The sequence below is a fragment of the Ambystoma mexicanum genome, chromosome 2q, assembly GCF_040938575.1.
Source record: "Ambystoma mexicanum isolate Mex_15411 chromosome 2q, UKY_AmexF1_1, whole genome shotgun sequence".
In the NCBI taxonomy this organism is placed as follows: domain Eukaryota; kingdom Metazoa; phylum Chordata; class Amphibia; order Caudata; family Ambystomatidae; genus Ambystoma; species Ambystoma mexicanum.
In genome coordinates, this window is record NC_090924.1 from 534,095,448 (window position 1) to 534,121,924 (window position 26,477).

Consider the following 26,477-nt stretch of genomic DNA (forward strand, 5'->3'; position numbering starts at 1 on the left):
GAACTGAAGTTGAACAAACCTTCATTGTGCATCGAAGGTATTCAGGACGCTCCTGTGTCGATAACCGTGGCCAGGAGGAGCGATTGCCACTGTGGTACTGTCCTTGGCTCTTGCAAGACAGCTGCAACAGTAAAAGCAGCACAGCTGGTGAGTCGGAGAAACCGAGGCAAAATCAGTTTGCGTTTTAACCAAGGTTGTAAGTGGCAACATTGTATGAAGAATTCTGTAAAGAGCAGTGTTTGAAGCGCATGTGATGAGAGGCGCGATCAAGTGGAAACTAAAGGAGTGAATGTACTTTGTAAAAACCGAATAAAGATACTGTGTACAGAGTGGTCCGGCACCACATGGGTGCTTATTCGAAGGTCTCTTTTAGGTATAAACTAGATGGCAACTGCATTGTGAAAAGAGAACTTAGTATCAAAGTGGTCATACAATGGGTCGTGCTAAATCCATGCATATTTGAAAGTCAATAGCATAAAATAAAGCCAATTGGTCCAAGCCCGGCTGAGAGAGACTAATTGAACCTTGTTTTGGTTAAATGGATCTGAGCCCGGAATAGGGGGATCCAACGTTGAACTTTGTATTTGTGAAAAGTATCTGAGCCCGGCTGAGGGGGATCTGGGATGAACCGTGAGTCACCCGAGAAGGACATTTTAGAATCGTAAAATAAGAGGCTCTGAGCCTGGCAGAGGGTGATCCAGGGAGGGACACCCACATCATACATTAATAAGAAGAAAATAACTGTCGCTTTTTTTTGTACATCAGGCCTTCCGAATCAAGAGACTCTGATGGAAAAGGGACTTGAGCACAGAAGGTCCTGATGCTGAACTTGGAACTGTATCCTCGTGTTAAGGAAGCCAAAGTGTGTGCTTTGCTTGAGTGAACTGCCTTGCCGCGTGTTGAAAACGTGGGGAAGGGAGGCCAACGGCCTAAGTATCCTGACTAATCATTTTGTGAACACTTCTTTCTTTTCATGAACTTCACTCCACACTATTTGTAATTTAGTAGGACTGGCAATCGTTTTTTTTTTAGTATAGGCGCTTTTATGTTGACCAGACGTCACTAGGACTGCCTTCCTTATTATGTGATGCTCGTAGCTTGCTCCCATCTGTAGATTTAGGTTTAGATAGGCGTTTTTCACCCCCTTGCAAAAGTTCAATAAATACCCTTGAGCTGTGGTTTGATGACATGCCTTCCTTGCATAAGTTATCAATTTTCTGAGGAATATCAGATCTCAAGTCAGAGTTTTAGCAAGGGCTTTCTTACCAGTAAGGTTCACCATATCCAAAGAGGACATGATCACATGATTGGACTGAATATGTGACTGCCCCTCCCAGAATCATAGACTGTGCTTCTGTTTAAAGTGACTATAATGAGATAGTCCATCTTGTACAGAGTCGTCTTGGCATCTACAAGTTCATCTAATCAGTGAACACTATGCTGGTCCAGTACAAAAGGTGGAAGTGTATGAAGCAAGAGGTGTCATGGACTGCACAGCAATGGAGAATGTATGATTGGCTCAATGAAATATATGTCTGAAGGATATTGTGTTATAAGGTGGTTGGTGCTGGGACCTTCTCATCCACAAGGCAACAGAATACCAAGCAGCTCAGTGCTGAATATCTTGCTAACATTCCAGATGACACGGTGCTGTGTAAGGAAGGCATGGTATCAAACAGAGCAGACAGACACAAGTGATCACAGTTCAAGGGTGTTAATTTAACTTCAATGGGGTGGTAGAATGCCTATCTAAACCTAAATCTAAAGATGGGAGCAAGTTACGACCATCAAATAATAATAATGCAGTCCTAGTGGAGTCTGTCAAAATAAAATGGCCTATACTAATAAACCTATTGCCAATCCTTACTTCTACATACAAAATGGTGTGGGATAACAATGTATGCAAAAGAAAAGTGTCCAAGAATCAATATGTCAGGATGGTTGAGCAGTTAGCTTCCCTTCTCCATGTTTTCAGCACAGTTAAGGCGACACGTGCGGGCTTTCGCACACACTCTGGCTTCTAGGCCACGAGGTGACAGTTCAACACATAGGCATCAGGGTCTTCCGCCAAAGTTTTTCTCGTGATGACAGTCTCTTATTGCAGAGGGCCTGATGTAACAAACAAAACACAAAAGTTATTTTCGTCTGTCAGGGTTTCTACTTTCATAAGTTCAAGACTGGTCTCCCTCCTTCGGGCTTAGACCATGGATCCCCCTCGTCCAGGATCAGACCCCCTTTTCCACAATGTTCATAATTTGGTCTCCCTTGTTCAGGCTCAGACCAATAAGAGAATCAAAGACTTTTGAATGTGCGATGGGTTTTTCTTAAACCGTCACAGGACCACTTCGATTCACTTCACACAATTTACACTTCATATCAATCTTCTACTTTCGTTTCTTTTGTCAGGCTACCGTACAGAGACCTTTGACTGGGCACATTCACAGTGCCGGACCACTCCGTTAATGGTATCGTATCTTTCCTTTAATGTTCAAATATTCACCAGCACTTTAGCTTTACTCACGTCTTTTATCACATGCATTTAACTATGCTCGTTCCAGCGCTCTTTTTACAATGTTGCCTCTTGCAACCTTGACTTCAACACAGAACGGTCTGGCATTGGTCGCCCCAACTCACCGGCTGTGTTGTTCTCTGTCGCTTCTTTGTTCTTGGAGCCAAGGACGACACAACTGCATCTGCCGCTCCACTCCGCCTTTGTCAGCCACACGGGAGGACCCTCGGTATCTCCAACACACAATGCAGGTTTCTTCAGCTTGATTTCCTGATCTTATGAAAGTAACGGCTTCCTGCTAAAAAGGTCAAGGTTGGTGTCCCTCTCATGAACCTCTCGTACCTGGCCGTCTTTCTCTCCACATTCAGCTGCCGACTCAAAACTGCTGTACCTTTGTGTGTTTTGCCTTGCTCAGAGTGTGCTCTTGTGCTCTGCCTTTTATCTGTGTGGGGAAGTGTAATGGAAGTCAGGTGTGAGTGATCATCGATAATTGCCTGACCATGCCTGACCATAGTATTGGGACATGTAAGGTACATGGCTCGGGTGTGAGTCTGTTTTCTCCCAGAGCAAGCTGTTCGTGTAAAAGTGTTCATGTAGGAAAAGGGGTGGGAGGTCTAAATATACCATCGGGTAGGATGGGATAAAGGTGTTCCTCTCACCCCAGGGATCCTCACCCCGGTGATCGTCCTGCACTGGTCCACCCCCAGGGTCTGGATCCAAAGGCAATGGCCGTGCCCTGGCCAAATGAGAGAGAGAGATTGGCGGGGACTAGCGGGTGAGACACCTTTTGGTTTCTCACAGCTGGCTTGAGGTTCCAGTGTCGTCACCACAAAATGAAGTGGTTTATGTCAATGATGACCCCAAGGGGTTAGGTGTCTCTTCCAAATAAATGATCCTGGTAACGAACACTGAATGTGGTTACATGTGCCATCAACACCAAAGCTGCAAAATAGTAAAACATTTTACCTCAATCAAAGGTCATGTCTTACTGCTGTGCCAAATTCGGTTTAGAAGCAGCCCATGTGGTGCTGAGGGTGGTAGTTTTAACAGATACCCCATTTTTGTAAATACTGTATACTCAAAAGAGGACTACTGCTAACCTTCCAACTAGAAAGAGATGTCATCATGGCCAGAGCCTCTCTAACTGTCTACCACTTTAATTAGCAGCTAATGAATTTGACAGCCCAACCTTCAACCAGAAACTGGATAGAACACGTTTGAACCTGGTCCTGGAAATGAGTGCTCTTCTATGAGTAGGTATTTTTAGTGTCTGTGTTGAACTTCTGCCACAGGATGACCACTGGCCACTGCGTTCTCTAAGCAGCAGTGACCAGGGATCCTCTTGTGGTAGCTACAAACTTTAACTGAGAAGACTGTCAAAGAGTGGGGGTTTTGTACCCTTTCTTTGGGATGTGGCTCATATGAGGAAGTTTTTGTATTCCCTCTGTCCACATAGGATATTTAAATGATGTTACCCTACCAAGGATCCAATTCTGAAAAGATTTATATAGTGCAAAATGATCATATTCAGGTCAACAGTTCAGGGTTGATTTAAATTTGAAATAAAAAATAGGTATATTGATATAACTACAAACCAAGACAATATGCACACATTCAACTTTATAATTACCTCAATTCTGTTGAACTCATCAAAGCAGGCCCATGCTCCAGATTGTGCAAGTCCCTTGAAAAACTTGCCCATGGCTTTGTAATCAAGGCCATCAGAGCAATTAAAGACAACACACTGTCAAAAAAGAAGCGAACATTAGGATTAGAAATGAGAATATGAAACATGTTGCATTCTATAGTAAGCATTGCTAACAAAGAAAAGTGTGAGGGGTCGGAAATGAGAGACGGACACAAAGTTATGTTATTCTCTAAGTCAGACATTTTATTAAACAGAAACGGGATGGGGAAAACACCTCTCTAGCCCTGTTCTAAAGAGGATTCTACCTACCTGAAAATTAAAACTAAGAACGTGTCTGTGTCAAGTAGTCCATAACTAAAAAGACGATCTTGTGTCCAAAACATTCTAAGCTGACCCTCACACTAGAAACAAAACAACAAAGGGTGCATGGAAATGCCTTTGACTTGATATTAGCAAAGAGTGTTCACAACCAGAAATATAAGGATAGCTCCAACAAAAAGTGGTTCCCAAGAAAAGACCCTTGGATCCAGAGGGTGTATCCTTTCCTGTGGATTTTTAGGTCGGATGGCAAAAAGTGTATCTTTAGCCAACAGTCTTTGTATCTTTGCTATTGAATTCACAAATTACTTGTTCAAACGATACATTCCATAATAGTCTTTCTTTAACTTTAAACACTAGATTCCACAAAAGTCTTTCTTTAGTTCCAAACAATTAATTTTATAAGTCTTTCTTTCACTCTCTGTGTTACTATTGCAGATTGCCTGGTACTCCCCTGCCAGGAATCCTATGGGATTTTCAGATCCCCTGGTATACTCCCCTGTCAGATATCTTCTCACAATGTCAAATTCTTTACACAACTTTAGGTGCCTGGTATTCTTGCCTGCCAGGGCTTGCGCAAAAGTTCACAAGGTGAGGGTTTTCCTTCCTACCCCCCTCCCCCATTCTCCTCCCACAGGCTTTGCTTCCCAACTGCTTGATTTATTTGTCTGCTAGGACTTCTGCAAAAGTTCACGAGGGGAGGGCTTTCCTTTCTACTCCCCCTTCTCCACACACAGGCATTGCTTCCCAATTGCCTGGTGTACTCATCTACCAGGACTTCTTATTTGTTTCACTGTTCTTTTCACTACACCACAGCAGCATATACCCCGAGATGTTTGGTATAGTTGCCTATGGTAGTACTTGCTTCAATTCTCTCCCCCTACATTGACATTTCATGCATCCATGCTTGCCTGGGACTTGCTGCAGCACTTTGTTTTGTTCGCTTTCAAACGTTCTTCTTATTGGTGTTTGAACTGTGCTTTTCCTTTATTGTATATAAACACGGTTTGTGCCTTTCTGCCATTTGCAACTTCTTACAGTTCAAATGTTTGCTGACGTGCGTGTTGTAACGCCTGGGGTCTCTCTCTGATCTAGGCAGACTGGCGGGTCTTCTTTGCGTCTCTCAACTTGCTTGTGCTTCCAAAGTGCTGTCTCTTGCCCGTTGGGACTGTGCAGATGCTGTGTCAGGGTCCGACATGGCTCAGCAAGCAACCGCCGTATTCCCCGGACCAAAGAGCACTGTGTGCTTGGGCAGTCGTGTTCCTTGGAGTTTCTGTGTGGCCTCCAGCCTCTCCATGACTTTCTTTCCTCTGCACTCTGTTTTCTGTCTCACCACACCGGTCCGGATACCTTGTGGCCAGGATACCAAACACAGGGTTCCTTGGTCTCTCCTGCACAGTTCTCCTCTGCAATGCCACTGCCATTTTTAAATGTCCTGCCTGCTTTATGTTCAGCCAAACAACTAGTCTGCACATTAGACTTCAGGCTTCTCTTGGTCTGCATAACCTCTTTCCTCCTCTTCCTCGTCTCAGTACCTGAGTGTTTATGGGATTTGAAGTCCACAGATTTTACTGGATTTCTTAGAAATGGTTGTTTAAAAGTGGCACATAAAGGCACATCAAAACCATAAGATGTTATGCATGAGTTGTGATAGTTGGAATCATAAATGGGGGCTTCATTATAGTGATTCAGAGGAAAGGTTTTCGGACTTTTACTACAGGATGGAGCGGTTAGATGACAACAAGCTATTAAGGACTTAGGTATTCTAGAGTTGTCCTGAAGGTAAAGAGGGGGATGTCTTGTCTCATTCAATGGATTCATCACCTCCACCTTACAGCTGTCTCCTACCATGTGATTCCTCCCTATACAGCTGCCCCCAGGATCCAGATCATGCAGTGACTGCTGTCCCTTGATCACATGGGAGGATGCCACCGCGGGTAAATCAGTGATAACTCCACTGGATTCATCACAAGAGGCAGAATGTAACCTCAATAAGGTGTCAGTAAAATGCATACACAGTTGTCATGATGCCACACCAAATTAGTTATTTGATTCACATGTGTGAATGCTGGAATTCCACGCAAGTCTTCCTATGTTCCGATACCTGTGGCCCTGAGAAAGAAACTGATGGGAATGGGCCTAGTGGCACCATACATGGCCTAGTAGTTTATGATATCTATCACTATATCTGCCCACTTTCAAGAAACATCTACTGGGCCTCATTATAAGTTAGTCGGTCTGGTAACAATGGTGCTGGTAAGCTACCGGCACCGTTGTTACCGGACCGGATAACTACGAGTTCTGCGGGCGGGTGCCCCCCAGCCCGCCAGATCTGACCTGGCGGGTGGAATGGCACCCGCCCACAGACACTGACGGTAGCACCGGCACCATTCAGAATGGTGCCGGTGCTACCGTGCTCCCCATTCCCATTGAGTCCAAAGGGACTCAAATGGGAATGGGGAGTAAAATATTCTGGCACCCGGCAATGAGGAATTATCAGGTCCGCCGTGGCTGGAATGCCCCGGTAGATCCCCATTGCTGGGTGCCGGAAAAAAAATGACTCCGGTGGCAGCATGCCAGATTTACCGGCACGGCTACCGCTGGACTCATAATGAGGCCCTATGTCCTGGGAAATATGTAATGTTAATAACCAAGAGCATGAAAAACGTTGAGGTCTCAAACTGGCAGTATGGCGCTTGCTAAGATGAAGAATCCAAGATAGTAACAGACCTGAAAACGCCTTCTTCTCTGCCTGTCCACATCGCTCTCCCGATCTCTGGTCACCATTTATTTTTTCCACCCAAGTTCGACCTAGATCAACCCTCTCTCTCTCTGCTTAGAATGAGCGCCATCTTTATCTTTGATTCATCTCTGAATTTAAACACTTCTAACCTCTCCACATTGTGCTTCTGTCGCTTACATTGCTTTAGCCCTCATGAAAAACACCCCTTTATCATTTTCCCGGTTGTACAAATCTTAACTGAAACTCTTGCCTTGACAACCAACGCTCTGCATGTGTTCCTACTTTTCATTGGCTCCCTTCTTCCATCTTCTCAAAACATTGGGCCTAATTCACAGAAGCAGTGTTTAATGGCAAAATCCCATTGAAAAACGCTCTGTCAATCAGGGCCATTGTGTCCTGCCCTGTCTGTCAACAAACTATCCCTCGTCCACGCACCCCTACTGTGCCAACTCTTGCTTCTATTAATTTGGCCTATAGTCCCTAACGCTCTGGAATTACTTCCAGTGCGATAAACGCCTTACTTCATCTTTGCACTTAGAAATCCTCTTATCCTAAGCTACAAATACCATAACCTTTATCTTTAGTATTTTTGTATCCCCCTTATTTAACTGTATAGCTGTATTAAATATATAAACGTTCACTTCAACTTTGTATCGAATGGACACTCATAAAAAGTGACAGGAAATGCCTCTCCAAAGACCATATCAGTTGAATCATCACAAAGAAATACAGTTTCAAGAGTGCCATTGGAAAGGGGATCATAAGGCCTGGGTGTTGCACAGCTAGCTATATTGGTATAAATAACAGGTTCCAAAGACATATGAATAGTCTAAACCCACAAACTGCAGGTATTTTGAGTATTTCTCAGTTCAAAAATCATGTTTCCAAATCCTCAAAACGGATCTTAGTTAACTGACGAGATGAAATTCTGTGATGAGAAAACATTTAGAAGAAATACTGGACTATATTTTAACAAACATATTGTTAGATTTTTATTACACAAACATTATTTCTAAGTCCCCAAAACGCTATGAGCCTGAAAGCTTCTAACACTGGGCAACATTTTGTTTAATGTACTACACCATCAAATTAAAGTTGGAAATAGATCATTGTGTACAGACTTCCCCAGAGTACCAAAATGTCAACAGTGCAGTGAGTGCTGTGCAATGCTAGCTGTTGTCTACAAAATACCTGCTTGGCTATGGCTTTTGCAAGATCTTTGGTAGTTTCTGTTTTCCCAGTCCCGGCTGGGCCTTCTGGAGCACCACCAAGATTCAGTTTCAATGCTCCCATCAGTGTTCTGTGGAAAAAAAGACAACTGTTACAAACAAAATAGGTCTACAGAGTCATCGAGAGTTGGGACATGTAGCCCATCTCCTTCCTTATCTCACTTATTTCTTGAAGACATTCCCATCCATGGCTAAACTGATATTCCCAGCAGATTTTGCTAACACTACCATAGAATACACAAATGAATTGTTTTTAATGAAGTAAAATGTAAAGACCAACAATTTATTTAACGATTGTTACTATTAACGTGTTTTCTCTTTATTTTATTATTATAAAACTTGATACTCAACGTCACATGTTAAAGGGTACATCAGCTATTTACAGTTAATACAATACCTCTGGATTCCTCAACCAGTAATTTAGAATTAGTGCCCGAAGTGTGGGGCTTTCCAGGCTGAAGTACCTGGACCCAGAGTTAACTGTCCCAAGTAAATCAAGGACCATTAATAAGGCTCTAGACACTGAAGTCCTTTTAGAGACCCCAAGCGCATGACTGAGGCTATTATTCCTGGCCACTAGTTTTGGGATCTAATTAACACCTTTGTTGGAAAGAGGATCACAAGACAAGGCAAATTCCACTGCGAGATGGCCACCAGGTAACTACAGAATGAGCAACCTCTTGCGGTGGAGAATACCAAATCTGTATGAAAGGCAACAGACAGATGGAGAGGAAGAGGTGGTGTGCAACAACGAATAGGAAGAGAGACGAGAGGGGAGTACAATGCCGCAGAGGACACAATGGTCCCAAAATGAAAGTGGCCGGTACCTCTAAACTTTCTATGTACAGCAGCATTTCTTTATGTTAGTGCGACTGTATCTTCCATGCAACATTAATTCTAAATTCAGGCGGATTCCATTTTAATCCATGTAAATGCCTTTTGTCATTCACGTACATGGAAGAAGGCATTTAGGAATCGTTTTGGAAAAGGGTGTGAATGGAGCACAGTAACCTGGATTTGCCCAGATTGATTTCTATATTATATTTACACCCCTGTTCAAACTGATTCAAAATTGCACATAGGAGATTGCATGCAGAGAAGGGAGCTGGTTTGCGGTCTTCTCTGTGCAGACAAGGGGCATCTAATGTGTAAAGGTTTGCTCTTGGTAAGGACCACAAAGGATGAAGTTATACCGTCCTAGCCTTGCCTTCCAATGTGCATATCACTTTCTGGTGAGCAGATTCCGTGCTGACCCTTGCAGTGTCCTGCTGGCTGGGGTGTAATCTTGCAGTTGCTGGAGTTTCGAGGGAAGAGCACCCCATTTCTTAAAAAAGTTTAAAGGTACCGTTTAGTTCAGTGTTTCAGCCTGTAGTGCATTATGAAACACAGCACATGAATACATAAATAATATACATATTGGAGCACTAGCTAGCCACCTGGATCCAGAAATTAGGGACAAAGCAACTTTCAGACATCTCTGTGGAAGCTCTATTAGAGAGTAATGTTTGATTTGTGTATTTGTGTAATGCCTTGGGCCAAGGTAGTAATCGTTGATTTTTATTTTTCAGGAAGAGCCAGAGAGAGGACTGGTGACAAAAACAACTGGGTACAGTGTTAGCCAGGACACCTATTCTAGTGGAAACTGTTTAACCACGTTTTAGAAGATGCCATCGGCTCCATGTCTCTGAGCACAGACAGTTTGCTAGGCTCAATTAAAATCATACGCCAAAGATGATAGCAATATAGGTTAGGAAAGAGAGAGCGTGGCTGGGATCGATGGCGGTAGAGAGGGTGGGGTGGCTGTAGAGAGAGTGGGGGAAGGGTTGGTGGTGTGGTATTAGAGAGAGTGGGTGTATGTAGAGAGAGTGGATATTGGTAGGAAGAGTGGGGGTACAGTGAGTGGATGGGGTAAAGAGGGTGGTAGTAAGGTGGATGAGTGGGGCTTGAGAGATTGGGGGTAGGGTGGGAGGGTGGTGGTAGAGAGATTGGGGGTAGGGTGCGAGTGTGGGTGGGGGAAGAGAGTGGCGTATAGAGGGTGGGTGCTTGGGTGGGAGTAGAGAGAGAGGGGGTAGGGTAGGTGGGGGTAGAGAGAGTGGGTGTAGGGTGGGTGGGGAAGAGAGAGTGGGGGTAGGGTGGGTGGGGGTAGAGAGAGTGGGTATTTTTGCTGGAGAGAGTGGGGGGTAGGGTGAGTAGCTGGGTTAGAGAGAGTGAGGTTGGGTGGGTGCCTGCAGGGAGAGTGGGGGTAGAGTGGGTGTGTTGGGGCAGTAGAGAGTGTGGGGTTAGGGTGGGTGGGGGGTCAGAGAGATTCGGGGTGTGTGTGTGGGAGAGAGTAGGGGTAGGGTGGGTGTGTTGTGACTGTAGGGATAGTGGGGTTTGGATGGGTGGGCTTTTTTTTTAGAGAAAGTCTATTTATTTATTTAATAATATATATTGCGTCGGTAGCTCGCAGGCCTGGGGCGCAGAGACATGGACACAAGGACAATGTAGACAGTGACTGACGTGGAGACGTGACATTCAGCGAGATCACACAGAGGCTAGGTAAGTGACCTGGGGGAGGTTCTGATTTGAAAATATGGGTTTACACTAGTTTGTGGAATCACATGTAGTTGGCTTCCAATCTTATGTGGTTGGGGAGTTTGTTCCAAAGGCCGGCTGCTAATATGGGAAAGGATCTGCCCATGCCACATTTGAGCTTGTGCGGGGTCACTATGATTTTACCCAGGTTGGAGGATCTTAATGTTCTGCTGGGTACATAGGATTGTATCCTGGATTTTAGGTAGGCCGGAGCTTTTCCAAAGATGCATCTATGCACCAGCGTTAAGGCCTTGAAGTGCACCCTATCTTTTCAGCCAATTTGTCTCCCTTCTGGAGTCACTGATATGCTGCGATTTGGTTTTGTACTTAATGATCCTTACCGCATTGTTCTGAACAACTTGGTAACTGTGCAAACATTGTTTGGTGGAGCCTAGGACCAGTGCGTTACCATAGTCAAGGCGGGACATTATGATTGCTCTTGCAATAATGGCACAGTTATCCTCTGATAAGTAGGGCCTGATAGCTTTGAGTAGTCTAAGGTGGTATCGAGGTGTGTGGAGGAGAGAGAATGGGGGCAAGGTGGGTGGGGTATGGAGAGCAGGGGTAGGGTGGGTGGGGATAAATTGGGGTTTAGTGGGTGTGATTTTTTAGAGAGAGTTGGGGTGTGTGGGGGAGAGAGAATGGGGGTAGCGTGGGTCGGGATTAGGGAGAGTGGGGGTAGGGTGGGTGTAGTGGGAGTGGGCAGTAGGTGTAGAGAGAGTGGGGAGGAGAGAGTGTGGGTGGTGGTAGTTAGTTGGGGGCAAAAAAAATGAATACCAAAGTAGGCTCTGGAGGACTCGCCGTAAGTATGCCACAATAGACCAAACAAAACCCAACCAGCACATGCAATGGGGTGGGGTTGGTGGGGGTAGAGAGAGCAGGGTGGGTGGAGTAGAGAGAGTGGGGGGTAAAAAGAGTGGGCGTCTGGTGGGGGGTTAGAGAGACAGCCTCTAGAGTACTAAAAACATATCTCCAGTCGAAAGTAGCCCAAAATAGTCCACACTCTGCACACCCCCATATTTTACTGCACTAATGGGATGTAGTAGCCCAATTGAGCCAGCGGGGAGGGAATGGGAGGGAGAATAGCCCAATGGTCAAAAGAGTCCAATATCGCAACCTTACAAATCACTGTGCGGCTGTGAAATGGAAAGCCAGGGCCTGACGCTGCTGATTGGATTAAATATCGTTAGGGAACTCCTCGTTGAGGAGTACGTCAAAGCAGTGGTAGAAGTGTACCAAAAAAGTAGTGGAACTGTGGTCTCGGAAGGGGAGAGGGTAGGCGGAAGCCAAGCGCAACATGTGACAATGTGTTGCAGCAGGGGTATTGCAATAGTCTAAGTGACTAGTGACTAAGGCTCCTATTACAACTTTACACTTGCACAGGGACATGAATGAACACATCCTCTGGATAGAATGGTGAATATGGTCGTAAAAAGTAGAGTAATGGTAAACAGAAAATAATAAAAGTAGTGGAACTGTGGTCTCGGCAGGGGAGAGGGCAGGCGGAAGACAAGCACTGCGGAACATGTGGCAATGTGTTGCAGCCGGGGTATTGCATTAGTCTAAGTGACTAGTGACTAAGGCTCCTATTACAACTTTACACTTGCACAGGGACATGAATGAACACATCCTCTGGATAGAATGGTGAATATGGTCGTAAAAAGTAGAGTAATGGTAAACAGAAAATAATAAAAGTAGTGGAACTGTGGTCTCGGCAGGGGAGAGGGCAGGCGGAAGACAAGCACTGCGGAACATGTGGCAATGTGTTGCAGCCGGGGTATTGCATTAGTCTAAGTGACTAGTGACTAAGGCTCCTATTACAACTTTACACTTGCACAGGGACATACATGAACACATGCTCTGGATAGAATGGTGAATATGGTCGTAATGGTAAACAGAAAATAAAAAAAAAGTAGTGGAACACTGCTCCGACTGTTCCCGCTCACTTCGATCACTGCGGCAAAAGGTGTATGAAAAAAAAAAACTTTAGCGAGTTGGCATGTTCATGGTATGGCATTGCATTGCGGGTTGCTATTAGGGTGGCCAACTCTTTCATAGCATTTTGCGAGACACTTGGCCACAGGGCAGCGATGACGTCACCACGTCATTCAGGTTTGGCCCGCCCCCTTTTTTTTTTGCTTTTTTTTAATGGCTCCTTTAGAGTCTGCAGGTCGAGCTGTAATGCTCTGACGCCAAGCTTAATTGCAATGCAAATGGTTTGTCCTTGGGAAGTGATGGTCACGTTTTTTAACAGAAAACATGACCATCACGACCCAGGAACAAACCATTAGCATTTGAATGAAGCCAGTATCAAGCGTCACAGCTCGACCTGCAGGCTCAAAAGGAGCCCGGGCTGCAGAGCAGCCCGGTGAATGAAAGCAGCAGGCGCAGCGCCTTGCTGTTTAACTGCACACTTCAATTCGCAGAGTGGCTGTGATGGATGCAGGTTGTCCTGACGAAAGTCGGGACAACCTGCGTCCCGCACAGCCACTCTGCAAACGGCGGGACAGAGTCCCTAATTGCGGGACAATTCCTCTAAAAGCGGGACAGTTGGCCACCCTAGTTGCTATGCCAACCAGATATTCTCAGTTCAGAACCCCCTTCTCAAAACAAACAAAAAAGAAGTAGCCATAGAATGGTGGCCCATGGGACGCACTGCCGGCAGCCGAAGAGGAATCGCGTGGCAAGCACAGAGAATGCTGGAATAGGAAAAGGGGGAGCCCGGCCTAGAGAGGATGCCAGGAGCTGCGGGCGATTAGAAGTGACCCTAGCTCACCACCAGAGAGGATCCGGGGATACAAAAAACGGAGACGAAGATAACGGCTGAGCGGCAAGGGAAATGGCAGCTGCTACCTCACATAACAGAGCACAGTGCAGGGAATACGGGCCTTTACTGTCAGATTCAGCCTGCGTGCCCCCTTTCCTAATTGGACAACACAAAGCACACGTGTGCAATAGCAAGAATGGATGCTTTAGCTGGCGCACTCTGTGCATTTTGTAAAGGAAGAGTGAATCTAGGCCGTTCGTCCATTTTGTTGATGCTTTTCTTACCTATAACACCGATCAGTCAGCGGAGTGATAACTAGACGCGGGGAATTGCCCAGGTATTCGTAGCCATATTTCACCACTGTGGTTATCATCCGCACCATGACGTCGTCGTCCTCCCAGTAGTATCGCAGCTGGGAAATCCACTGGAAGTCGTTCAGGCTGGACACCTTGTCCTGAGACAATTTCGCCACCACATCACGCGCTGTATAGGCACAGAGAATCAAGACTTTTCGTTTAGCAGAAATCAACAGGCTTAGCTGAGTGTAATACATCGAAAACAGGTTCAGACGATATATGTATCGTGTGAATCAAGTCCAGATGAAAAGCATTGCCCATTTGTAATGCGAAGTGTATTTATCTTTATATACAAATTACTCCAGCAGTATCCTAAAAATACATTTAGGAGAGGCCATTTAGAACGACCACTGGCAAATAATCAGGTCCCAGGCCCACAAATAGCAGCAATAACATTAGAAATATGCTTTCAATACAGCTGCTATGTCAGATTCCTCCCACTTCTAAGCTCTATAATGATTGCTGTCGTTTTTGTATTACCCAATTTATTGAAGGCTGAAGATGGTGCTGGGATTCGAACTTGTGCAGCTATGATAAACGGGAGCTGAACTTGCTGAGCTATCACACTAGCAAGAGCTATAAGGAAAGTAGCACACCCACAGGCAGATATGCCTTTCTGGCATGATATGGGAAGAGTACTTTGTTGGTAAGGGGCCATTCTGAGTTGCGCCTGAGCAACTTGTGTCACTTCACGGTTTCACACACGTGTGTGGAGGCATGTGCTGTGTGCATGTTATGTTATGTTATGTTATGTTATGTGGCCACCATTTCCCTGCTTGAATGTATCTCCATTGCCTTATCCACCCTCGTGTGGCTATGATGTCTGTGTGCCACAAAGCAGTGCATTTTGTATAATCCGTGTGGAGTGAGTACACTGGTTAGGATAACGTTGTGTAGAAGGGAAATGCTTGGCCGGATGTAGAGTCTCTGGCAAAATGATTTATATTGTGTCACAGTTTGACACATTATTCAACATTAAGGGCTGCAAGGAAAGCGCTTATCGTGAACAATTTAAAGACTGGGCCACAAAAAACATGAAACACTCCAGTTATGTTTAGGAAGTAGGAAACATGCATTGGAACTGTTAAACACAGTCTAAACTAGGGGTTTACTCTCATACATGCATGTTTTCCCATCACATTCTGAATAAACCGCACCCCAAATAATCTAACTTTGTGAGTGACATTGGTTTCAGTCCTAAAGGTGCCCATTGCTGAGGATGTTACCATGAACGTCAATAACTGTGAGTGCTCCGAGGGTGGAGCGCGCGCCGCCACCGAGCTTCCCTCTGACGAGCTCTACAATCTCGCTGATCTGGTGGTTGCTCTTCTCCAGGAAGGCCTTGGAGAGAAATAAAAGCATTTTCATTGGAGCTGATGGATACATCTCTGCGAACAAATACTTTTGATGACGATAACAACAAACAAAAATGCACATGGTGTATTTTGAATTATTTCTGTGCATCGTGCTGCAGCATGGCATAGGACATGAGAAGACTTGAGGAACTTTGGATAGTTATGGTAAATGTATACAAAAGGTAGGATGTGGTATGTATATATATATGCGAGTGTGCACATATATTTATTTATTACAGTATTTACATATGCATAAAAATCGTAAAACATAAGATTGTAATCCCACTGCTCCCCCTTCTCTTTTTCCCTCTCTTTCCTTTTCTCTCCCTCACTCTCTACCTTTCTCTCCAAAACAATAGAAACACTTGAACCTTGACCCTTACGGACAAGACTTATTATGGTTGTACGAGTTAGTCTTAACTAATCGAGCGTGATCAGTTACTTGGATTTTGGAGCATGAAGGCTAGTGGAATACTGGATTGCATTAAGTGGTGTGCAGTGAGTCATTTGAAAGTCTGTCGTTCCCTGTTCAAGCATTCCATCTGCCGCAACTTGGGCTCATTTACTGTTCAGTTTACTTAAACTCCACCTTCTCCACAAGGAGGCTGAAGATGCCCCTTAACAACCCGCCAGTACACAGCGCTCGGGGTAAATGGCAACAAGAACTCATCTGATGCTCGGATCCGTCATTTTTCACTGTTCTATGGTCACCTTTTTTTTCTATCAGGCAAATGTGCTAAGCTGAAACTTCATGCTATTTTGGTTCTATGTGTAGCTATAGGTATTTATGTGCGTGTGTCTTATATCAAAACGTGAGGGATGGAAGGATTTGAATTCATCACAACCAATGGCACTGCTGTTGGCAAACACCCATACCATTGTTATTTAGCTGTCTGAGGAGACCAACATATGCAAACGAGCCTTGATCCTGCTACCAAAGGGCTAGTCCATCCCGGACTGCCAAGCTACGTCCCCTCTACAGGTTAACATGTGCAGCCATGGCATGTTTCGGCCCTGCTGGGCATCATCAGCGAGGTGCAGCTAGAAGTGTACTGTCACAGGCAAATGGGGCTTGAGATGAAGGTGAACCAATGTTTATCAAAGGCATTGAGCACATCTTCACCGCTTACCTGACCCCATTGGCTTGTGAAGAAGCGCTTTTAGCTGCACCTCACGGATAAGGCCCAACAGTGCCGAAACACTACTTGGTTGGTTGGTGATACCCCCTGTTGCTGGACCAGTAGTTCTACATTGAGGCGATTCTAGGCATCCACTTAAGGTACCACCTGCAGTGGGCATCAATGGGTCCTAGACTGGCTGTATTGCAAGGGTGTATGAGAGCCAACCTGGTGTTTCGTGGCCTAAATTCTTGGCTGGTGCTGCCTGGAGACCTGCGTCTGTACTTGCTTATTCATAGAGGAACCAAATCAAATATGACAAGATAGAAACACATGCAAAAGAAAGTCTTCCAACTGATACATGACGAGAGCTGAAAATAACAGTACATTCAGAAAACAGTGTCTTACAGGTAAAGAGTTGCTGGTTATTGCTTCAGATACTTCTGTGGTCCAGTAGATTGTAGAAACACAAATGACCACTTGACCCGCCCACTGCAACACCCACTTTTTTCGAGGAACCTAAAAGAGAATTACCAGCATTGTCAAAACTACAAGCAGATAACAGACATGGTCCTTTCATTTTATAAACATCTTCATGTAAGCAATCGGATTATTAACATGTCATAATAATAATTAGTGTGGGGTCGATGCTCAGACCAAAGACAGTGAAAGTGATGCAAGAAATGCAACAGTTCCTAGGCTTATGTAATTATTTCAGACCATGGGTTTTCGATTTCTGCACTTACACCAGGCCACTTCTCCAAGCACTCAAGGAAGCTCAGAAAAACAAAAACAGCATCAAATGGACAGCTGAAATGAATTACAATTTTGACAAACTCAAAAATGAATTGGCACATGCTCCAGTATTGGCTAAACCCAATTATAAAGAGAAGTTTCCATTGTGTTCACATTCGGATAGCAAGGTAAGGACAGCCGTACTGACACAAAAGAAGGCACAGGGACACAAGCCACTGGCCTATTGCAGTGGATTACTAGATCCAGTGATGCAGCAAGACTTTCCTTGTGAGCAAGCACTTGCTGCCGCTACATTCGCAATTGAGAAAGCATCAACAATTATGATGGGGTGGCCAGTAATTGTGTACATGGAACATGCATTGTTCACAGTACTAGAAAGGTCCAACTCAACATTGACAATGCAGAGAGCATCAAGGTATGAATTTATACTAACAAATCCTGCAATAGAATGGGTGAGGTGTAGGATGGTAAACCCAGCAGAATTCATTGCAGAACGAACACGGGAGGGAGATTATGCACATGATTGTCTGGCGTGTATGGACAGGAATGAAGGGAACCCCCTAGTAAAAGAATAAATAATTGAGAGGGGGAAATAATCTTTATTGACGGGAGCTCAAGTATCAATCCATATTCGGGACAAAGGCATTCTGGTTCAGCAGTAGTGGGAAACAAACATGGAATACATAAGGAAGGAGAATTGATAGTGTACTCCCAAACACGACTGCCAAATCACTACTCTGCACAAGCAGCAAAATTGGTGGCATTAATTGAGGCACTTAACATGTCAGAAGGGCAAGACGTTAATACAATGTCAGTACAAGGATTGATCTATCCCCTCTATCTTTGTATTCCATGAAAAGCAATGACACTGGGGTATATGAACGCACTCTGCGCTTAACATGTTTGAATATGTCCACCAGGAATCTTGTGCTCCCCCGCAGCCCTTTAGGCATCCAGAATCGATAAGGACATAAAGCCGTTCCCCTGGTAACCAGAATTTACAGACCAAACGCGGCCTCAGTAACCTCCATACCAAGCCTCTGGAGACTTCAGTCCCGCTGAGAGCATTTGTAAGCAAGAACTAATCTTGCATTATTCAAGTGCCCCGCTCTCCCACTGGTATGAGTTAGTGAAGCGAGCAATTACAGGTACAAAACGTGATCGGCTATCGAGGCCAACTAGTGAGACATGTGGTTGAGAGAGTGTACCCCGGCACAGCATCTGCATACTCAGTACAGATTGCCTTACATACATTTGTAGACACTATGCACATGTTAAAACAAGGGCAACATGGGGGAAGACTGACTCCAGTAGGAGTCTTTCATGAAATCCAATAGATCAGCAAACACAGAAATTTCCCTGCAGAGAAAACATTTTTAATAATGACATTCTTTTTTTAGAGAGGCGCCCGAGCACAATATTTGAGAGCGCACTAGGCGTGGGTATGTCTCCTGTTTAACTCCATCACAAAGCACTGTAGGAGTGATGTTTCCCCTGCAGTGCAAGTATCATATGATGCCAGTAATCAAGCATAAGATGTCCCCTAATATGCAATAAATTCTCTCCACAGCACCTACGAAGAGAGGTAGCACCACTAGGGACGGAACCAAGCACCGGATAATCTCTGCGTTTCCGTCAGTCACACACATGGGTCAGTAACACATGCCTGTATTTGTGGTGACTATAGAGGACACACCGTATGTTACGCTCACCTGGTTCCCACAGGGGCATAGATCGAACCCGGACAGCTGCGGCCTCCACCAGCGTGAAGCGTACGGCAAAGATTAATGTCTGGACGGACCCCCTCAGTCTTGTAAGCTTGACTCGTAGAAATATTCTCCTGTAGATGGAGAACTGTATTTAGCCCTGTGGGTGTGAATGCAGACCCCCCTCCCTGCTCCCGATCTCCCCACTTGCCACCTCCGATATTCCCGGTCAGTGTCCTCACCTTATGTTTTTGATTAGTGAGCTCTCCATCCTGCGTGGCATGCAGGGGCGCGTAGATACCAGTTACTTCACTGGTTTTAAGTGTTGGGGTTCTGGAGGATTATTGAGTCTGGAGTTTGGCAAGTTTTTAAAGAGTTCAAAATGTCCAAAGTTCACTCTTGCACTCCCCTGTTGATTTGCGGCGGCAAATTCTGTCTGGAGGTTGCTGGCGGCATTCAGGTAAGAGTCTGTATTACCCAAACTATCCTGTAAAGATGCGTGAAATTAGCCACTATCTTTTCCTTTTTTCCTGATGCGGCGTATTGAAGAATAAAGCCTCCGTTGATAATCAGGTAAATCTTGTAATGTAAGTGATTGTCTTTTTAGTCTCTTTAGGCTCACCTTGCTTTTTCTTGTCTTTTCCCCAGGTGTTGAAAATCACCGAAAAAGTGACGGAGGCAGCGCTGAGTCGGAGATGCTGTGGGCTGGTGAAAATGGAGCGGCGCTGCAGCTGGGATGCGACGCGTGCTGGAAGAATGTCCCTTAAGGCTCGGAGTGATGCAGGATCCGAAATCAGGTGAGGAATCAGATTAAAGTCTGTAATCTAACCTCTTCTTCTATTTTCCTTTCTCTCGTAGGGGCTCCGTGTTTGAGGCGGGCGTGGCAGAAGGCTGGATGCAGGTTTGCAGACAAGGCGAGTGTTACGCTGCTAAATGCAGAATAATGCGAAGCGTGTGTTGAAGATCGGACGTGGTTTAAATAGCTTTGAAAGTAGTCCCAGGTAAGAAGTCCCTAGAACCACACCCGAGTGAAAAGTAGCCCTTGTGGAAAAATAATCCCTCCAGGTCTCACGTTGCCCTGGATGCATGTGCAGCATGGTCTGCCTGAGGTAAGTGATGACTATGAGCCTGGCGCCTTAGGTGCCAGGACTGATTTCTACTATGAGCCTGGCACCTAAGGCGCCAGGACTGAACCCAGATAGCCCCTAGCCGGGGCTTCTGAGGTTTAAACAGATGTCCGGATGCCTGCTTCCGGGGCAGATGGGCTTGGTCCAGCTGCCCGGGGGTAGGTATCATGACACCGTATCAACAAATGGTAGGTGCCTCTATCAAGATAGCTCTAATTAGATAATTGTTATTAACATAGGTCCTTGCCCAATTCGGAGGAAGAGAGCCAACTAGAATCAATATCCATCCATATGGAAAGCAACTTCCGCCGGGATCTACAAAGAACTGCCCCATTGTGTCTGAATATCGTACAGGTTAGTCGTTTTCTCTAACTGGGTCTCACTTAAATCTGAGTGCCCAGTCTTGGAACAATAGACCTCAGACCTTCTACCTTCTCATGAACTAAATAACCATCCGTCCTGATGAAGGCCCCATTAGACACCCAGAGATGAGGATTGCTGGGATGCGCGAATCCTCATGTTGTGTCGGCAATCGTTTTAGAAAACATCCAGAAGTGGAAAAGAGAGCTTTCGCCTGTGACCCACAGGGCAATGTTTGGCATTAACCACTTGTAAATAATATAGTCTATCCAAACAAATGAGTGAACTGTAAGATCAAATAACAGACTCTGGGTAGTAGAATAAGTGGTTCCTATACATACCCATATAGAACAATTTTGTCCAACTTGTTCAAACATGTTCCTTTTTTGTATCAAGGATACATTCTTGCTAATCCCGCATTGTATAATGCTTTGTTGTAAAGATGTAATTTGCATATAAGTTTTGTAAAATTATGTGTATAAATAATTGAAGTTGTGTTACACAGAAGAGTGAGCATTGCTCAGTGCTGTATTCATTAATTATCTGCACCTCACACAGAGGTACTACCAAACCTATAGATAAGAGGCAGGGGTAGCTATATATGCACTCAACCTTTTTCCTATTGTATGTCCACTGTACATTCAGGACTAGCAAGATGGGTAAGGAGAGGATTCAAGAGAAGTGATGGTACACCAGTGCAACATGCAGCACTTTTGAGTACATTATTGGAAATGCTGCCACTCCCAGTAGAATTGGCAATAATTAAGTGCACGGCCCATACAGGGGGACAGGGTTTCCCTTCACTGGGTAACAAAAAAGCAGACAAAGCAGAGAAAGAAGCAGTATATCTGCCAGAAGGGACACGTGCTGTTCCCTGGAAAAGAAGAACAAATACCTCTTGTAGCATTGATAAAAACAAAAAGAAAAAGATGCACTGTGTAAGGAACTCATGTTGGCAACAATAAAGACAGGCACGTGATCACAGTCCAAGGGTGTTTATTAAACTGTATAAATGGGTGAGAAAAACGCCTAAACTAAACCTAAAGCTAAGATGGGAGCAAGCTACAACCATCAAATAATAATAAGGCAGTCCTAGTAGCGTCTTGTCAAATAAAAAGGGCCTATAGTAAAAAACCTATTATCAATCCTTACCACTAAGTTACAAAAGAGTGTGGGATAATGTTCACCAGAAAAAAAGAAGTGTTCACAAATTGATAAGTCAGGATGGTATGGCTGGGTCTCCCTTCCTCAAAGTTTTAGGCACGGGACAAGGCAGGATTTCTGAGCAAAGCACGTTCCTGGGCCTCTACAGCACGAGGTTCACAATTCTATTCAACGATGCCAGGACCTTCAGGGGCCAAGTCTCTTTTCTGCAAAGTCTCTTGCCTTAGAAGACCTGCTGGATCAAAACAACAAACAAACAAAAGTTCCTTCGGTGATGGTACACCTTGGCCGATTGCTCTTCACCCGTAGGATCTCCCTCTGCCGGGCTTGGATCCTCCTTGCAACGTGGGCCTCCCTCCGTCGGGTTCACTACAGCCTTCTTTAACACAGTTCATGAAGTTTTAAACATAGTTCATGCTTTGCTTTATCTCCTCAGAAAGCGAAGTTTAACTTGACCTAGCTTTCTTTCGGCATCCGTCTGTCGGGTTCACACTTGCTTTAATTCACAACACGTGGGCCTCCCTCCATCGGGTTCACTACGGCCTTTCACTCTCAATCTTAACAAAATGTTCTTGGTGTATCATGCCTCACCCTGATTTGTAGGCATCCCTCAACCGGGTTCGTGTTTGCCAATTTAACAGTCTACTCTGCTTTTTATCTCATTGCAGGATTTACTTCGTTTAGCTTTTCCCTTGGAATCCCTCTTTCAGGTTCAATAGCCATTTTAACATAATGTACACTTTACTTTTCTGATGCAGTTCATGATTTACTCATTTCAATAAAGGTGGGGATTCCCCTTCCCTAGTTTTCTTTAGGCAATGGGTCAGAGACTTGAGTGTACAAGGGATTTAATGTGACTCTTGTAGGACCACTCTGACACCTCACGCCACCCTTTCCTAGGGCTTTTTGGTACTTGTAGTTTCGAATGAGCACTCCTGCGGCGCCTGACCACTCTGCAGTTGGCCCTTCCCTGTGTTTTCCCAAAAGTTCAAACACACACAAGTTCTTTGTTCCCAAGTTCCTTGCATTCATATAGTGTTGCCACTTGCAACGTTAGGCTCAACACAGTTCAGTTTGCTATCAGCTTCCTCTGACTCACCGGCTGTGTTGAACCCATTGGCTTGTCTTGCTTCTGGAGTCAAGGACGGTACCACGGTAGCCAGCGTGCCTCCCCGCCAGTATTATCAACGTAGGAGGCCCCCATGTACCGTTGACACCAGTCACACCACATGCCAGCTGTACTTGCCGGTCTTGTGATTCCCTTTTCGGAGGCTTTGCGGGTCTGAGTTGAAAAGGGCAAGGGCAGTCCCCCCTTTGTCATCCCTCCAGGTCTGGCCGCCTTTCTCCTCCGTTTGAATTGCCGATCCGCTGTAGCTGTTTCCTTCGTGCGTTCGGCCTTGCTTGAAGTGTGGTCTCGTTATCTGACTTTTATCCAGGTGGGGATAGTAAAGGGCCGGTAGTTGTGCGTGGTTACTGTCAATTGCCTGACTCTGCCTGATCCCTGTATTGGGACATGTCAGGTAAACAGCTCTGGTGTTAGTCTGTTTTTCTCTGTGTAAGAAAGTGTTCGTGTCGGAAAAAGGGAGGGTTAGAGCTGCTAAATAACCTATTGGGTAGGATGGTGAAAAGGTGTTACAGGGAAGGGGGTACCGCGTCTTACCCGTTGATGTCCCACTCCCACTCCCCAAAGACCCCCCCAATCTAGGGGATCCTCCCCCACTGGTCCACCCCCAGAAAACTGGATCTAATAGCGATGGGTGTGTCCTGGCAACCTGGATGACAGATCCCCGGGAACTAGCAAGTGAGACACCTTCATGTTTCTCACAATTGCCAGAAAGTTATAACACACCCCCAATAGTGCAAATAATAGAATTATAGGGGAAAGCACTAAATGATGAAAAAGAGCTGTGGATGAAAAGAGGGTGTTTTCTGTCACCAACCGATAACATTTTTGCAACATGACAGCACAGGCAAAGTGGTGATGCCAAAAAGTTATTGAATGTGGCCCCGGAGAAGCTTCACTACCCCACCCACATATCAAAAGAGCATGTGGCTGCGGGGATAAGTGAAGACTGGTTTGTGCCAAATTTATAAGAATGCGTGTCTGAATTTGTGCATAGTTGTGTTTTATGCCAGAAATTTCTGCCAGGTCATACTTTGAGAGTGGTACAGGTAAAATTATCACGACCGGAAGGGCCCTTCCGGCACTTGCAAATAGGCTATGTTGATATGCAAGATAGATGTACCTATTACAGATATTACAGATACATAATTACTGTGGTGTGTCCATTTTCAGGTTGGCTTGAGGCTGGCCCCTGTGCCCACATGACGCCCACTCAGCAGAGGCATTTTTGGTGAGGGATGTATTCCCAAGGTGGGGGATCCCAGATTAAGTTCACTCTGACAATGGTCAGCATTTCACAAATTATTTCATTAAGGAAATAACTGCCCCTGTGGGGATACGCCACAAACTATGCACAGTTTACCGGCTGCAAGCAAATGGATAGGCTAAGAAAATGAATGGTTTACTAAAGGAGTGCTTGGCCAAGCTAACCAAAAGACTGGGTAAGTCTTGGTTGCACTGCTTACCTCTTGCACTCTCTGCTTTATTCAATTCGCCTGGAGGAGATCATCATCTCACTCCATATGATCTTGTTACTGGCCAGAGAATGCATGCGCCTATACCAGTGGCACGTAGGATCTCTGATGCTAACTCTTCGAACATACTTGGGGAGGAATTTCACATGTACCTCACAGAACTTGCTAAATGGCTTGCATATATATCTTTACAGACAAAAGCGAGAGTTCAGACGGAGCAAGCAGGCGAGAAACAAAGGGAATTTCTGCATGGAGCACCTCCTTACCCTGGGGACAAAGTATTCATAAAAAATCACATCAGGAAGTGGATGGAGGACAGATTCACAGGTCCTCACACAGCGGTATATGCATCACCAACAGCTGTAAAGATCGAAGGGAGCAGAGGATGGGTTAATCTCACCGACATACGCAGGGACAAGAGCACTGTCCCCCCCCCATGGAGAAGATGGGCAGAGCGCAACGTGATGGGGAGTATTAGTCAGATCTCATTAACTTTTTTCTCAGCAATAAGGTTCTATAAAAGACCAACGAGTGAAGGAGGAGAGGGCAATGGGCGGGACAATGTTTTTATAAACAGATCGCAAAAAAGATCTGCTTTTTGGAGTGTGATGATATTAATATGCATTAGTATAGGATTAATAATGTTTTTATGCTTTTTATTTAGAGAAACAAGTGAGATATGTTCAAATATTGCTGTAAAGAGGGGGAAAAATAAATGTGTTAAATGAAGAGGAATTCCATAATGACACTGAAAAAGGGCAGACTGTATCATGATGAAATGCTATGGGTCGGAAGAGAAAGAGCAAATGGCACATGTTATGTCTTCTCCTTAATTCCACACATATTGGGGGCACCAAAGCTTTTCCTGCCTCAGGCACTATCATATGAGGAGGCAGGATGCCTAATGGACTAATCCCTCTGCAAAACTAGGGGTCTATTACAAGGAAGAAGTGTCTGTGTTCAATGGGTGGATGAAGAGGAAGAGGTGTACGCAGATAATTACGTGCAAATTGGCAGGTTGGCGAAAAACAAAGAAACAAAAAAGATGACAGTGGAATATATGACAGAAGGCTCAAAAAGGGGGGAGCAGATAATAAGTGAACACAGATGACTACAGTGTACAGATAAAGAGGGGCACAGCATTCCCTGGTGTCTCACAAGACCATTCATGAGAATAAAATATGGAGTGTGGTATGGTGGCCAATGGGAGGGGGGAACAATGCAACGTCATGCTGAAGGTTTGGTGGGTTAACACCAACGGCATATTGTCTGGAGAAATTGAATTACAGCGGGGGACACGACAAGGATGCCCGCTGTCTCCATTGTTGTTTGTGATCTTGATTAAACCCTTGGCAGAAGCAATCAGATCACTCCAAGAATCAAAGGGGTTTGCTATGGAACAACTTGCCAAAAGCTCTGGTTATATGCGGATGATTTATTGGTGGTGGTTCAAGATCCATCAAACTCAATAGCTGAATTGATGAAGGTCCTGGATGATTTTGGTGCAATCTCAAACTACAGAATTAATTGGCAGAAATTAGAGACCTTACCATGCTCAGACACCACAACTTATGAAGTGGTGTGAACTTTTGGGTTCAGATGGTGTGCTAGTAAAATGAAATATCTAGGTGTCTGGATAACTAAGAATTTGAAGGATCTTATGAAAACTAACATGGATCTCTGTATGCAGAAGATAAAACAGGAGATTGATCGCTGGTCTGCACTTCAGCTGTCCTGAGGGGGCAGGGTAAATGCAATAAAAATGACTTTGACACCGAAAATAACTTATATGTTAGGAATGATTCCGATGCCAGTGCGAAAAACGGAATGGAAGAAATTGGATTGTATGCTTCAGTCATTTGTTTGGAATGGGAAAATTCCAAGGTTGAAACTTTGGAAACTACAGCTCAAAAAAGAGAAAGGGGGCTTGAACATTCTGCATTTTGAGTGATACCACCAGGCGTTCACCTTGAGGCACATCCTTCCGTTCCTGACGTCAGAGGATGAGTGGGCTCGTGCTTAGGCGGAGAGGGCAGGGCCGTTGGATATGTGGGCCATTCCATCAACCATTACTTGCAAGAGGGCCCCCGGCTCAGCTCTGACAGATTTCTTGAGGAAAATTTGGAGTGTCTATGATCAAGTAGCCGGA

The 26,477-nt window shown here is 45.0% G+C and overlaps 1 protein-coding gene across 1 annotated transcript in view; it reads right to left on the reverse strand.

Moving 5' to 3' along the window:
• DNAH3 (dynein axonemal heavy chain 3) overlaps positions 1–26,477 on the reverse strand; it is a 1,861,430-nt gene that overhangs the window by 1,061,671 nt on the left and 773,282 nt on the right. Inside the window, exons 26-30 of the mRNA XM_069647670.1 lie at positions 17,026–17,136; positions 15,371–15,485; positions 14,073–14,271; positions 8,410–8,518; positions 4,140–4,253 (exon numbers count right to left, since the gene is read on the reverse strand). Of these exons, the coding sequence (XP_069503771.1) occupies positions 4,140–4,253; positions 8,410–8,518; positions 14,073–14,271; positions 15,371–15,485; positions 17,026–17,136 (648 nt within the window). The remainder of the gene's footprint in view (positions 1–4,139; positions 4,254–8,409; positions 8,519–14,072; positions 14,272–15,370; positions 15,486–17,025; positions 17,137–26,477) is intronic.